The 14,007-nt window shown below is 31.6% G+C and overlaps 2 protein-coding genes across 2 annotated transcripts; one reads left to right on the top strand and one right to left on the bottom strand.

Moving 5' to 3' along the window:
- Nucleotides 1–681: 681 nt before the first annotated feature.
- On the top strand, nucleotides 682–4,068 carry LOTGIDRAFT_127350 (hypothetical protein; the record flags this gene model as incomplete). The annotated part of the gene is made up of 2 exons (XM_009063347.1): nucleotides 682–832; nucleotides 3,881–4,068. The coding sequence occupies 2 exons, from the start codon at nucleotides 682–684 to the stop codon at nucleotides 4,066–4,068; spliced, it is 339 nt and encodes a 112-aa protein (XP_009061595.1).
- Nucleotides 4,069–10,219: 6,151 nt separating this feature from the next.
- LOTGIDRAFT_80193 (hypothetical protein) lies at nucleotides 10,220–13,752 on the bottom strand (the record flags this gene model as incomplete). Its single annotated transcript, XM_009063295.1, has 2 exons — nucleotides 10,220–10,264; nucleotides 13,612–13,752. Coding segments are annotated over 2 exons (186 nt in total), but the record flags the coding sequence as incomplete, so codon positions are not given.
- Nucleotides 13,753–14,007: the final 255 nt, after the last annotated feature.

Below are 14,007 nucleotides of genomic sequence, written 5' to 3'. Positions count from 1 at the left end.
TGCAGAGTAAAAATATGTTATTTGAATGGGAGTTAACTCCTTCTGTGATGCTGCTGTGATATCGAGAGTTAATCCTAGATCTCAGACTCAATAACTCCATTATTTTCTCCTTCTTATATAGATTCAAGATGAAGTCATTGTTGATATCTGTCATAGCTACGGCCTTATTCCATGTCACAATTTCACAGAATCCACCAGGTGTCCCACCACATCATCAAAATGTTGTACCACCTCAACAGCAACAACAACAACAATATCAGCAACAGCAAGTCAACCATCAACAACAGCAAGTAAATCAACAACAACAGCAGCCAGTTAACCCACATCAGGATCCTCCCCATGCTCATGTGACTGAAGGACGAGGAGGTGATACCCTTAGATTCAAAAGTGATGTCCATAATGCTGCGTAAGTTTATTGATGTAGACTTTTATTTCCTGTTCTCCCTATAATAACCTTTAGGTGAACCTAATTCTTATATCTGCTTTCTATATTACAGATAAGTTAGCGATATATAATGATTTAGTCTATACCCAAAAAAAATAACAGTCTGGCTCTGAAGGACCGTTACTGTTCATTTTCATATATTATACATTTGTGTGAAACACTGAGCAGGTTTTTTGAAAAGTAAACAGCAAACTTGCTATAAATTTTTGTCTTCTGTTATTAATTGTAGTCATGTAATGGAACATTTACAAGAAGTGATAGAAACTAAACCTAAAGAACAGATGACTGAAGAAGAACTCGAGTTTCATTATTTTAAAATGCATGATTATGATGGTGATAATAAATTAGATGGAGTTGAAATTGGCAAAGCTTTGACACATTTCCATGGTGGTGAGTTAATTTGTATATAATCGTATTAGCTTTTATTTAGTTCACAGATTTTAGGTAAATTCTTTATGCTTTCTTAAAAATTCTGTGGGATTTTTCCATGCTTTTGTCTGTTGTTTTAGAATTCATTTTTGGCTCAAAAATTCTCAAAAATACTGTGCATGCTATATATTACTATCTAGTTTTACTTCACATTCATAATATAACATGAAAACGAAATTGCATGTGATTTTCGAAGGGTTTTACCTGCATCTCTGTAAAATCAATTTCTATCAAATTTGACGCCTTTAAAAGTCATATCACTTTCAGTTTCATTTCCCCCCCTAAAAAAAAATCTGCCCCCTCCCCCCTGAAAAATTCAGATGACTTAACTGAATTTTTGAGTCGCTATAGTTGAGCCCCCCTTCAAAAGATTTGGCCCCCTCCCCCCTGAGACCCTGGGCTAGCTACGGGCCTTAAGTATCTGCTTAAAGATAATTATGAAATTCTGTATTTTTTTTCTCATTTCACAAATATTTGAAAATAAAATTTTCAATTGCATGTTATTTGTCCCAGACTGTCATTTGGTTTATATAAGAAGGACTGATGATGTAACATTAGAAATAACCACACTTTCTTCCAAGAAATTTACTGTGAAAATGGCAAAAGGACTGAAATTTTTTCTTCTGTAAAATCATATTTCCAAATAATATTATTTACATTGTCATTTTTCATAAACTAGCAAACAACCTCAGTATGAATATGATATTTCAATTCATATAACAACTGTTTTTAAACTCTGATTTATTAAGTATTATGTGTCTACAACAGGCCTTTTAATTACAATAGGCCTATTCTTTGTTATTCAAAATAATATGAATGAGTTGAAAATTAAGCTGATTATATATAATTATTGTGTCCCATCATTTTACTCAGGTTGTAATGATGTGTGATAAAGGATAAAAGAGAACTTGACTTTCTCTCCATTGAAATTTATCTTAAATATTACTTTTAAGAATTTAATATTGTCATAATTTGTATTAGCTATTTGACTTTATTTTTCTTACAAAATTTATGAAATGACTTGGCATCCCTGGTATTTATTGAGTAAGACATCACTTTATAAACATAGAAACTGGTCTCCTTAATGACAGAATTAATTTGCTCACTTTCCTTCAACTTGGCGTCACACTTGGTCGCTTTCTCGATTACCTCTATTGTTACTTCTACACATTGAATAGTTAATACCCACCACAAGCTGAGTGGTGTCTCGTGGGATTACACACTAGCTCCTCCTACCTTGTTAGCTCTCCGTGTACCGTAACGTACAATTAATTCTCTTAAAGAGGTTGAGAAATCTGTTACTTGGAATTCATTAGGAGTTTTAATAGACCCGCTATCTTAATGGACTTCTCAGTTATATTTTACAAGTTTACATCATGTCATCTCTTCAGTATTTTCTTAAATTTTCTTCAAATATATTATGAATGATATCATTTTCCCTGGAAATATTGAGATTTGCTTTTAATTTACATTTTTCTCGAAACTACTGTAAGGATTAATTTTATGTGAATAATACTCAATCACAAAAAATATCAAAAAACTTCAGAAATATGAACTTATAAGACTGTAATCATCCTAATGCTCAGAAATTTAAGAAATTCGAATTCATGTGCTCCAAAAACTAAAAGAATTAATATTAATTTAGAATAAGAATTAATCTGAATATAGATTTATGAATTAGTTTTTTCAAAAATTTTGATATGAAAAAAAAGATTATTATTCTTATATATAAAATTTAAAAAAATTCTATTCTCTTACAAGTTATAAAGGGTTAAAATATAAATATTGGCCTGCTGTAATTTGTATATAGCCTGACACTCAACTTTACACATCACCTTATAGCACCCCTGGGTGGAAATTAAAAACAATACTAGACATCTTCTCCGTGGTTAACTTCACTCACAATGATACTTAGTTCGCAAAACAATTACGTCTGGACAACTTAGTCTTGGAGAAGTAGACTCTTATGTGGGTTTAGAAGTTGGCTGGGGTCGTAAGAGGTGTGAACTGAAGCTGAGAGGATAACTCTAGAATGTTTGGTTGACAGAATGTGTAATTAAATTAGAGTGTAAATGGAAACAAGAAGTCGGATGATGTAGAGAGCAAAGTAGAATGTGACATATTTGAGCCAGATGGTTGATGTTAAAGAACTGGCGTTGTAAGGAAAGAGATTTTTACGTGTCTTTATAAAAGCTTTGACCTTTGAGAGAGAGAGTCAATATTTTATCCGATGTATTTATGTTATATATTGGATTTAATCCAGTTTGACTTCCTATCAGATTTTCATGGATTATTTTATTCGCCTGCTGCAGACAAACAACCTAAAAAAAAACATCTTTTTCTTTAGCACAGAAAACGTGATGTAAAAAATTCTAACTGTCATTTTATGTCATTCTCAAAATATATAAGTTTTAAAAGGGCAAACTTTCTCTATTTTTGAAAAATATTAGTTCACCAATATTCATTTGTTTGATATGCAACTTAATTAATACAAATAATATGCAACATTATCGTAATCACATTTTCCTTTAATGAAACTGTTACATATAATATAATATACCTCATTATCTGTAGCATTAAATGAATATCCATACAATCCTATGATTCGAAAGCTTTATTTTCAATTCGCTATGTTGATGCATATGTTTTGCATTTAAATGCATTTCCTGTAAATGTTGTGGTGTTGGTTCGCCCTGTTAGTGTTTCTTGTACTTTTCTACTTGGTATCGGTTTTAGTAAGTTTATTTCCTTTTTTGAATATCCATTTATTTTTAAATGGATTTTGTACTTTTATTTCTAAATATTTTCAGAAAAAAATAATTTTTCCATATGTTTGGTAGATAAAAAAAAAGAAAAATCATGCTTTAGGATTTTTGGTGGCATATTGAAAGAAAATTGTCAAGACTGATAATAGATTTAAGTTTTAAAACTGACCTCTGATGGGACATATTATCTACCTTTGATAAAGATTGATTATTCATTATAAAATATTTTATTTTTTTTTAGATGAAACAAGAACAGAAGAAGCAAATGCCAAAGTTTTTAGTGATGAAGAAATTTCCAATATTGTGGACGAGGTTTTAAAAGAAAATGATGTAAATAATGATGGATATATTGAATATTTTGAATTTAAACGTAATCAGGATAAACATCGAGGGGAAAATAATGCATCGGACGGTCAAGGTCACCAATAGATACATTAATATCAAGTCATTTCAGATACCATGAAATTATAAATTATATTAAATAGGCCTATATCAATGTTTGAAAATGATATTCAAAGAAATTTACTGACTTCATGCATACTTCATCTTCAAGCTCTCTATGTTGAAAATATTTTCACAGTCTTAATATTTCATACACAAATATATTATTTATTTACCATTCAGACTTATTTCAGATTTCAAAGACTAAGTCTATATATTGTAGTCTTGCACTAGTCATAGAGAAAAAATCCTGCCATCCATGGTTTAGAATTTTTTGAATATATATATAAATGTATTGTTAAGTGGTATTGTTAGTGTCCTGTTGTAAGGGTGCCTTATTCACTCACAATTTACAAATATTAAAAAGAGAACTTATTGTACTTTTTAAAGATAATATTGTAGATCATATCTACATTCTTATATTCCACATTTATACATAAACATGATAAACATGTATATCTTAAAGTTAGATCTTTACTTAACTGTAATGTATACATTACCTATGCTGTGATTATCTTTTAGGTGGTTTTAAAATCCCAACCGATCATATTTGAAGTAAGATAATGAGCGAAAATGGGAAAAACTAATATTTGATTTAAAGGTCTTGTTCAGTTATATGTGATGCATATTTGTGATGCCCTTTATTGCACCATATTTTTCATCCAAATGGTGCTTTTAGTCAGTTTGGATTTCATACTTATACATAGTATTTGCTTTTAATCAGATGCTCTTTGACATGTTTCAAATTTGTACTAGAGGTTTCCATGTGTTCTTACAAATATGAAAATCCAAAAATTAGATGAATTATTTATTATACTTTAATGTGGATATTATTTTTGCTTGAAACTGGAAATCAAATGGTGCAGGGATTATGATTTTTAGTTTTTTTTAATTATCTTAGAAAAATGTATATGTTATATTCTCGTTATGTTAAGTTATTTGTTTACCTTTGTAGATTAAGTGATTTATGAAGAATTATATTTGAATTTATTAATAACTTGAAAAATATGTCCCTGATATCTCTTTTAAAAGTTCCAGCCAAGGTGGAAATAATTGGTTTATCAATATTGTTAAGTTAATTTTATCTCACTATTATGTTATATATATTATGTATATCTTATGATGTTAAATATATACTATTCTTTGTGATTTTTCAACATTCCAAATTTACCCTGTTAGTCTATTATTGACAAGCTGGGTTTTTTCTGATAGTAATGAGAGTAGAATTTGACTTGGCACACCTTTTTGTGTTGTTTGTCATGAACTGTATTTGAGCGCAAATACCTGAATGCTGTTGACATATTTTCGAAGAAGTAAAAATGCGTCTATTTTTTTTCTAGTTCAATATTTTTGTTCAATGTTTTGATCTAAATTGTATTTGGATTTTAAAAAGAACTCAAAATATTTTTCTTGCTAGTATATTTTAATTTGTTAATTTGTTTTAATCAAATATTATTTCATCTGCATTTCCATACAATCAAAACTTTTTTAAATTGCTAAAAAAAAGACATGTTGATAACTTCCATGGAAAACAACTGAGTTTTCATAGTTCTCTATTTTTAAAAACTTTATTTGATTATTATGATATATAAATCTCACTTATTGGTGCTTTGATGATTTTGATCTTCCATTTTATAAATTCTCAAGCATTATATACAACACATTCTCTCTATATTAGATGTATATGTTGTTTTTTAGTCTAATGTATTTGAAATGTTAACTATGTCCTGTATTTTATGTGCTAAGATGATATGCACCCTGACTGGACATTAAATGTCCACCCTGATGCTTACAATATTCCTGATTTTAAGAACGATTTTATTTATGAATTAAGGTGATTACATGATTGTTAGGTGTCTCAGTTTTATGTTTATGTTGTAATAAAGAATATTTTAGAAATTGACCTTTTTATTTCCTCTCTATTCTTGCAAAGACTTCATGGCTGAGATTGTAAAGATCTATCCTTGGTTGGATGATCAGAATCATAACTCTCAATAGATGTCAGAATCATAACTTCGAATAGATTGTCAGAATCATGCCTTGGTATAGATTGTCAGAATCATAACTCTCAATAGATGTTCGGAATCATAACCCTGAATAGATTGTTAGAATCATAACCCCTGGATAGATTGTTAGAATCATAACCGCTGATTATTTTGTCAGAATGAGAACCTGCAGTTAACAAAATAGAGAAATATGACAGCTTCTTTAGGCCTCACTATCCAAGCATTAGCACGAAACTGGTCTCACGTGACACGCTTGGATTTGTGAAAAATAGCGTCATCAGAACGCAACTGTGGAATAAAACTTGCCAGAAACCAATTAAGAAGAAATAGATGTTCGGAATCATAGCCCTGGATAGATTGTCAGAATCATAACTCTTAATAGATGTTTTGGCTTGAATAGATTGCCAGAATCATATCTTGGTATAGATTGTCAGAATCATAACTCTCAATAGATGTTCGGATTCATAACCCTGAATAGATTGTCAGAATCATGTCTTGGGATAGATTGTCAGAATCGTAACTCTCAATAGATTGTCAGAATCATACCTTGGGATAGATTGTCATAATCATAATCTGGCGGGAAAGTTTGTGATAACAACCTGAGCATATTTTGAGAATCATAACTGGGGATAGATTGTTAGAATCATAACCCTGAATAGATTGTTAGAATCATAACCCCTGATTATTTTGTCAGAATTAGAACCCGCAGTTAACAAAATAGAGAAATATGACAGCCTCTTTGGGCCTCGCTATCCAAGCATTAGCACGAAACTGGTCTCATGTGACACGCTTGGATTCGTGAAAAATAGCGTCATCAGAACGCAACTGTGGAATAAAACTTGCCAGAAACCAATTAAAAAGAAATAAATTATATTTTGAATAGATTTCGCTGCCTTGTAAAAATGTCAACAACAAGAGTTGGCTTCGCGAAAGTTACACTGCGCTCTGCAACTTAACGACAGCTGTCGAGGATTGCCGAATGGAACAAGGAAACTATTCTGTTTGTATCGTGAAGGGTGTGAACTTACAGCACCCACGTATCTTTATTCAGATAGACTCTTTTTTATGCATTTTATTGGCATTGATTCCAATTACACATTATTTTCTATTCCAGATGAAGTCCAGGCTAAAGCTAAAGTTATGTCGGATGAAGAAATTTCCAGTGTGGTCGACCTTGTACTAAATGAAGATGACTTGGATGGCGACGGTTATGTGGAATATTATGAATTTGTGGCTGCCCAGAGAAAAAGCAAGCACGGTGATATTGATGAAACCGGAACAGACGCCAATTCTGAGTCGGATGAAGCGGACCCTAATGATATATCTGTTTGAGAATATGATGGCATTATGCTCTTAAACCGTATAATCAATCCTGTCTCGTTCAAATTTTGCAAGGCCATTGTATTTTCATAAATGTATACTAAATGATGGTAAAGTTTTCAGTAGTAACCTCAAGGCACAATTTGATTGAGTTTGACCATTCCAATTCCAATCAGACGTCTGTGGTTACTGCAATTCCATTAGAATTAAGTGATTGATGATGTTACTTATCGCAAAAAATGCTTTATCGATTTGTGACATCATAAAACGCTTAGTTTTAGTGGAATTGCAGGAACCATGGACGTATGATTGAAAATTGGAATGGAGCAAATTGATGCTATCAATGTTCCCGATACGCATAAAAATGTTTAAATAGTAAGTGATCTACTAGGCGAATAGGCTACGATCAATTGTCAGAGTTTATCATTGAAAACCTTTGAAAACAAAATCGTATATGAGTGAATGGCCTGAATGTGTGTGTGCATGGTATCGTCTCTTTAATGAAATGTCCGGAAATATTAAATTGTCTACGGTTTTTAACCTTGGCCAGTTTATACCTATCAATGATTTGGTAATGAATATTCATATGATGTTACTTCAAAATCAATCACCATCATTCTTTTATACAGTACGAAGGTGAAACTTGTGAATAATAAATGAGTTTGTCAACCCATCTCGTATATGAAGGGTCGATTGGTTAATATGCACCGCCTGGTACAAATTATATTGATTCAGTGAACCACGGTACATTGTGTTTGAATTGATTCGAGACAATTATATATATGTTGACTGTAAGGTATAGCTAAAGATACTATTTCGAATAAAACTTCAGGGAAACAAGAATGGTAAAAGTATTATGTATTATGTTAATATATATTTTGTATATTATACATGTTATTTTTGTAATTTGTTAAAAAAAAGAAAATAATTTTGATAGATGTGTTTGTTTTCTTAGGATTAGGAATAATCTTATGGATTCGAGGCCTATAATTTTATTGACATCTATTTAGGAACTAGCAGATATTAAGCAAGTTGTTTACTATCAAGCGAATATTACACTATAGCTAGTTTCCAGACAGCTCGTGTTGGGCAAGAAAAGGCTACGGAAACATTACAGGATTGCCAGAACGAAATTCCGGTTACCCTTCTTACTTAACAGAATATATTTCCAATAGCGGCTTGAGCGATTGCATCATAATCGCTCCCAGCTCATCCTAATAACGAAATTGACAACAAAATGCTGATAGGATACTACTTACGTTTTATTATAAATATGTACTTCTAGTGGAAGACACTATCGACAGAAAATTAACAAAACAAAACAATTATTTGATTTCATAAAAATTCACAAAAAAATCTTTTGATAATTACAGGTTCCGTATTTGAATAAATCCTTGCGTCCTCTAAAAATACGTTCAGTCACGTATATTTTTTTTCTGCTTCATTTTTCAAATAAAAAATTGTGAACACAAATTTTTTGTCACATTCGTTCACTTTGTCAGAGAATCATTAGTAATTTTGAGAGTCAAGTCTCTCGTAGTGGAAGGGTAAATAGTTCTGGGAAAACTTGGTAAAAATCCAATCTGTTAACAATAATGTTAGTTAAATTCATTAATATGTTCTAAAATCGTCATTAAAATATCTTAAACTGCAAAACTGTGAATAAAATATAATGGCAGATTTGTTTAAATACGATATATTGACTTATATGAATGAACTAGTGGAGTACTTTCGGAATAGTTTTAATAATGAATAGAAATTCGACTATGATACAAAATAAAGCGTATGCACACTTACAACAAATAGGGAAAATCATAGTTCAACAGATATCAAAACTTCTACACATAAGGTCTTCACAATCCACGATATTGTATTCTAGTAAAAACACATACTATTCAGTGTAAAAAGTTATTCTAGAAATAAACCTAATATAAAAAGTTTTAAAAACACGCACACACGTTTTTTAATTATCGTTATTATAATTTATATACACATCTTTGATTGGTTATCACCGACCACGTCACATAAAACAACCAATAAATAAAAAGAAGCACTGAATTCGAACACGCACCTATTTTTAGTCACCATGGCACCTGTTTCCCTGACAACGTTTTTGCTGCTATTGCACTAATCGCCATGGCAACGTACTACACTTGCGCTTGATATGATAAAACATTTCCAAAACTACCCGGATGTGAATTGTTCATGCGCAGTGCTGATAAACTTTTACTGTACCAATCTTCTTCTGGTGACTCCTAAAATTAGAAATAACAACATCCATGAATATACTAAAACTTCTATTGTAATTGCCAGTATACACATTTCAAATCTAGATTTGATACATGTATTAGATTCAACTTTCTTCTTAATACATGACTCATGACACATTATTATTTTATTTTTGAGAAGTACATTTCTTATTAGAAAGTTTTGGTCTTAATGGGTATAACGAAATATTAACAGGTAGAATAATTGTTATCACAATCAACTTGATGCTAATATATATATATAAGAAAAAAAGAAAAGCTCACCAAACTATAATCAGATGCCATGGGGAATTGTTGAACTTGTCGTGGTACAGACATCGATGCCATATTAGATGATGGTTGAATTCCCGACATGGCTGAGAATTGGGCAACTGATGGTGGGTATGCTGAATTCATCTGTGGATATCTGGACATGGACATTGAATTCATGTTCATGTTCATATTACTGGGTGTAGGGTAGCCGTACGGTCTGTTGTTTGTGGGGTATATGTTTCTCATCATGCCGTTACACGTGGGTATGACTGGAGAAAGAGACTTAGCGAGCTGTTTTTCTTGTTTTCTGTATTTTGCTCGTCGATTTTGAAACCATACCTATAAAAAAGAACATTTTTCATCAATTAATTAATAATCTAAATACTTAGTTATCGGGTTACATTTTGAGATTGAGTGACAGATTTATTATTATTATTATTATTATTATTATTATTATTATTATTATTATTATTATTAGCCTATTATTATTATTATTATTATTAGTCTATTATCATATATTTTTTTAATATTATTATATATTTTTAATTCATTTTGGACTCTTTGACATCCGGCATATTACAGCAACCCTTCTTTGTTAATAGAGTCGTGCATGAGAAGCTGTATTTGTCCTCCGTATCACTCTATTATCACGACTCTACGGTGAGAGAGAACGAGTGAAATGGTTTTATAATGAAATTATCTTGTAAATTGATGTTCCACTCCAGTTCCAAGTTTCTATTCAGTTTTTCTATTAAAGTTATTGTTGGTTGGTTTTATTAGAAACCTTACATTCAACTTCTACGTCACAGAATCGATATTGCTCGTGTCATTTGTCACGTGATATTCAATTACTCCCAATTTCTTGTCCTCTTTTCAATTTACAATTATCGTTTTTATGTTTCTCATTAATTTGAATTCCATTTGATCGTCTGCCAGTCGAATTCCGATACACGTCATCTTCTTCAATAGTGCTACTTCTCTTCCCTTCTAGAATTCCAATCACAATTCACTTTTTACCGCCAGTATCTCGCGGGGCAGACGTTATTCTAAACCACACTCTTTTCTTGCATGCTAAACTGAACGCCAAAAGCGTGCAATTTAGAATTCGATTCGTATTCTCGGTAGAATTCTTGAATTCGACCTATGGAGAATTTATTCACGTTGCCTGAAGACTAAAAATTTCCAAATAGAATGACAACAAGCCTCGGAGCGAATTAAAAGTGAATTTTAAAATGGCTGCCATTAGCCTCTTAGTTTTCTCTGTGTCTCATCAGAAATTCTCGTCAGAGAGTTTCTCGTCTCCTGAGGCACGAATACAGTAATGAAAATTGACAAAGTCGCTAATGTGAATGTCTTTGAAGAAGGTTGAGAATAAAGGCTACGAGGAAAATAAGAAAAAAAATCGAGATAGAACCTCGACCTCAGAGTCTTTCAAATACTTCTTACGACTAATCTAATCAGCGATACAGCTTCTAGTTTCAATATGAGTAAATAGCAGGGACGGTAACTCGTGGAGTAATTTAGTTAGTGTTTATAAAGTGAAAGTAAATTCGGTGTATTAGAGTATATTGTACGGTTTCTATAAAGATTTAATCACAGTTGATTGTAGTCGACTAGATTCTAATAAATTCTTTTAGTATCTTCAGTCAAAATAAAACGAAAGTAGAATCAAATTGTCCATTGATATGGTGATTACAATAAAGCTATAGTAAAACGAATGCTACTTGATTGTCACTTCCAACAAATTATGAAAAAAAATAGGGAATGTTTCGATTTTATACGCAGAAACATTCTTTGGTTTATTTTGAATACTTCTACTGCGGCAAAATATGACTAAGACTTTTTCCGGGAACTATTGTCATTCTATGTCATCTCGGATGATTCAGAATGAATATTTTAACTAGTCTCACAAATTTCAATTTTTATAAAAGGTATTACTTTATTACAATCAATTCCTCGACGATTTTGGAACAAATTTCCCTTTCATAAAATAACTACGCATTATTGCACCATCTTTTCAGTTGATGAGAAAGTTTAACTTTAGGATTTTGTGCTAGACTGTAATATCAAATTGATAAATCATAGTGCAAATCTAAGATGAAATTAATAATGTATATTTTTTTATATATATTAAGTCATATTTTGAAATTTTCAAATAAAATGTTTCAGTAGTTGACCTTAAAACCGGTTACCTTCAATTTTTACTGACGAGCCTAGAAACATTATGTTAAGTCAAAAAAACAATAAACGACTATATTATCCATCTTCATATATTGAAATGATATATTTATCTATTGCAGCTAGAATTTTTGAATATTATAGACTCCAATTTTAGCGTCTAAAATGAGTTCCAAAAGTGGTAAATATACCTTTCAAATTCCTGAAATAATTCGCATTTCTCTCGGTAATTGAGTATAGAGGTGTTCTTGAGGAAAATGAAGATAAAAGGAGAATAATCAACGAATAAATGAGTAAAATCATCAATTTGAATTTGATATTGACCTCAATTACCGATAGGTCATTACTACGCGTCTTCTACCGTTAGATTTTACTTCAGGCGTAATTCGCCTAGATTAATCCACCATAAAGAAAGTAGGGCGACTAACAATTATTAAATCCCTACCCCAGGGGGTGAATTCGGTTGGAAGTAAAGAGGCGTTTGTTGACAGCTCGGGTCTGGTTGTTCCGTATCTCTCCATCTGTCGGTGTCTTTCATGTTTTTAGTCTGGCGCTGAGCTGGACATCCAACAATATGACTGGTAATTACTCGCGTGCATAGCGCGTGTTTAAGTTTGAAAATTAAGTGGCTACACACTCTTTGATTGAACGATCCCGTTAATTTGAACACGTCTGTTGTCGTTTTGGGTCTCGACTTTTGCTCTGTGATGTCCAAACATATTAAACAAACTAACAATACGAATATTGAATACTCGAGAAAATTAGCACAATTCCGCATAATTTAAATCTGGTTGTTAATGTTATTGTGGTCAGATTTTTACCGTTAGAAATTAATGCGGTCCATTGAAGAAATAAGATTTTTAGGGAAAATAAGTATTTGAGACTGATACAAACGAACGCCCTGCAAAAGAATTGTAAAAAAAATGTTCATGCAAAAAAACATATACGAATTTTGAATAATTTATTTTATTTTATTTTTTTGCAAATCGAAAGTGTATAACCAGTTCTCCCACAATTGTATTTCCAATTTGTTTAAACATTCTGATTTTCCCACAAAATGATTGGCTTCTTTACATAGTATGTAAATTTAATATTAAAGATTTAACATTTAAAATTATTCATTAGAACCAGGATAAATTCTCAAGCCGTTATTGAAAGTACCAATGTATTTGCTTGTTTTATTTTAATGTGATCTTTTACAAATTTTGTGATCAATGGGTTTTTATTTTACGCACGAAAGTGTTTATGAAATCCTTAAAAATATGTTTGCCCTTTTTAACATTCTCGCACGCAGTTACATATATTAAAACGTACTAGGAAATAATTGCAATGTGTATACAACAATGTATCCTTTGAATTAAGAGTATATGCGTTAGTAGAAGTAAAGTTTTCGTGGTATTGGCGAATATTTCTATCTGTTGAGAATTTGTATTATAAGTTATTGTCACGTTATTAAGCCGCCATCTATACCTCTACACTAATTTGAAAATCTGATAAAAGTGTCTTACCTGTATTCTGGCCTCGTTTAACTTGGTAATTCTGGCCAATTCTTCACGACAATAAATATCTGGATAATGACTCTTGGAGAAAGCTGTTTCTAATTCCCTCAGTTGCTCCTGGGTAAAAGTTGTCCTGTGTCGGCGTCTTGCGGGGGTCGGGCATGATGATGCTGACGGGTTGTGACCCGAGGGGGTCGGGGTAGATGAACTACTGCCCAATGATGATGTAGAAGATAAGGATAGACTGCTGACGTCAGACTTTATTTTCTTGAATGCCCCTTCTTGTCCTGAAATTAAAGTTAATTTGTTGTATATCTTTGGATTTCTTTGACTCAAATTTCGACGGTGAGTTATGAATACTATAACCGATTAGCTTAGCTGAGACCGTTTCTGACACCTAGGTTC

This window comes from Lottia gigantea, assembly GCF_000327385.1.
Source record: "Lottia gigantea unplaced genomic scaffold LOTGIsca_57, whole genome shotgun sequence".
NCBI classification, from domain to species: domain Eukaryota; kingdom Metazoa; phylum Mollusca; class Gastropoda; family Lottiidae; genus Lottia; species Lottia gigantea.
This window is presented reverse-complemented; position numbering and strand designations above follow the sequence as displayed.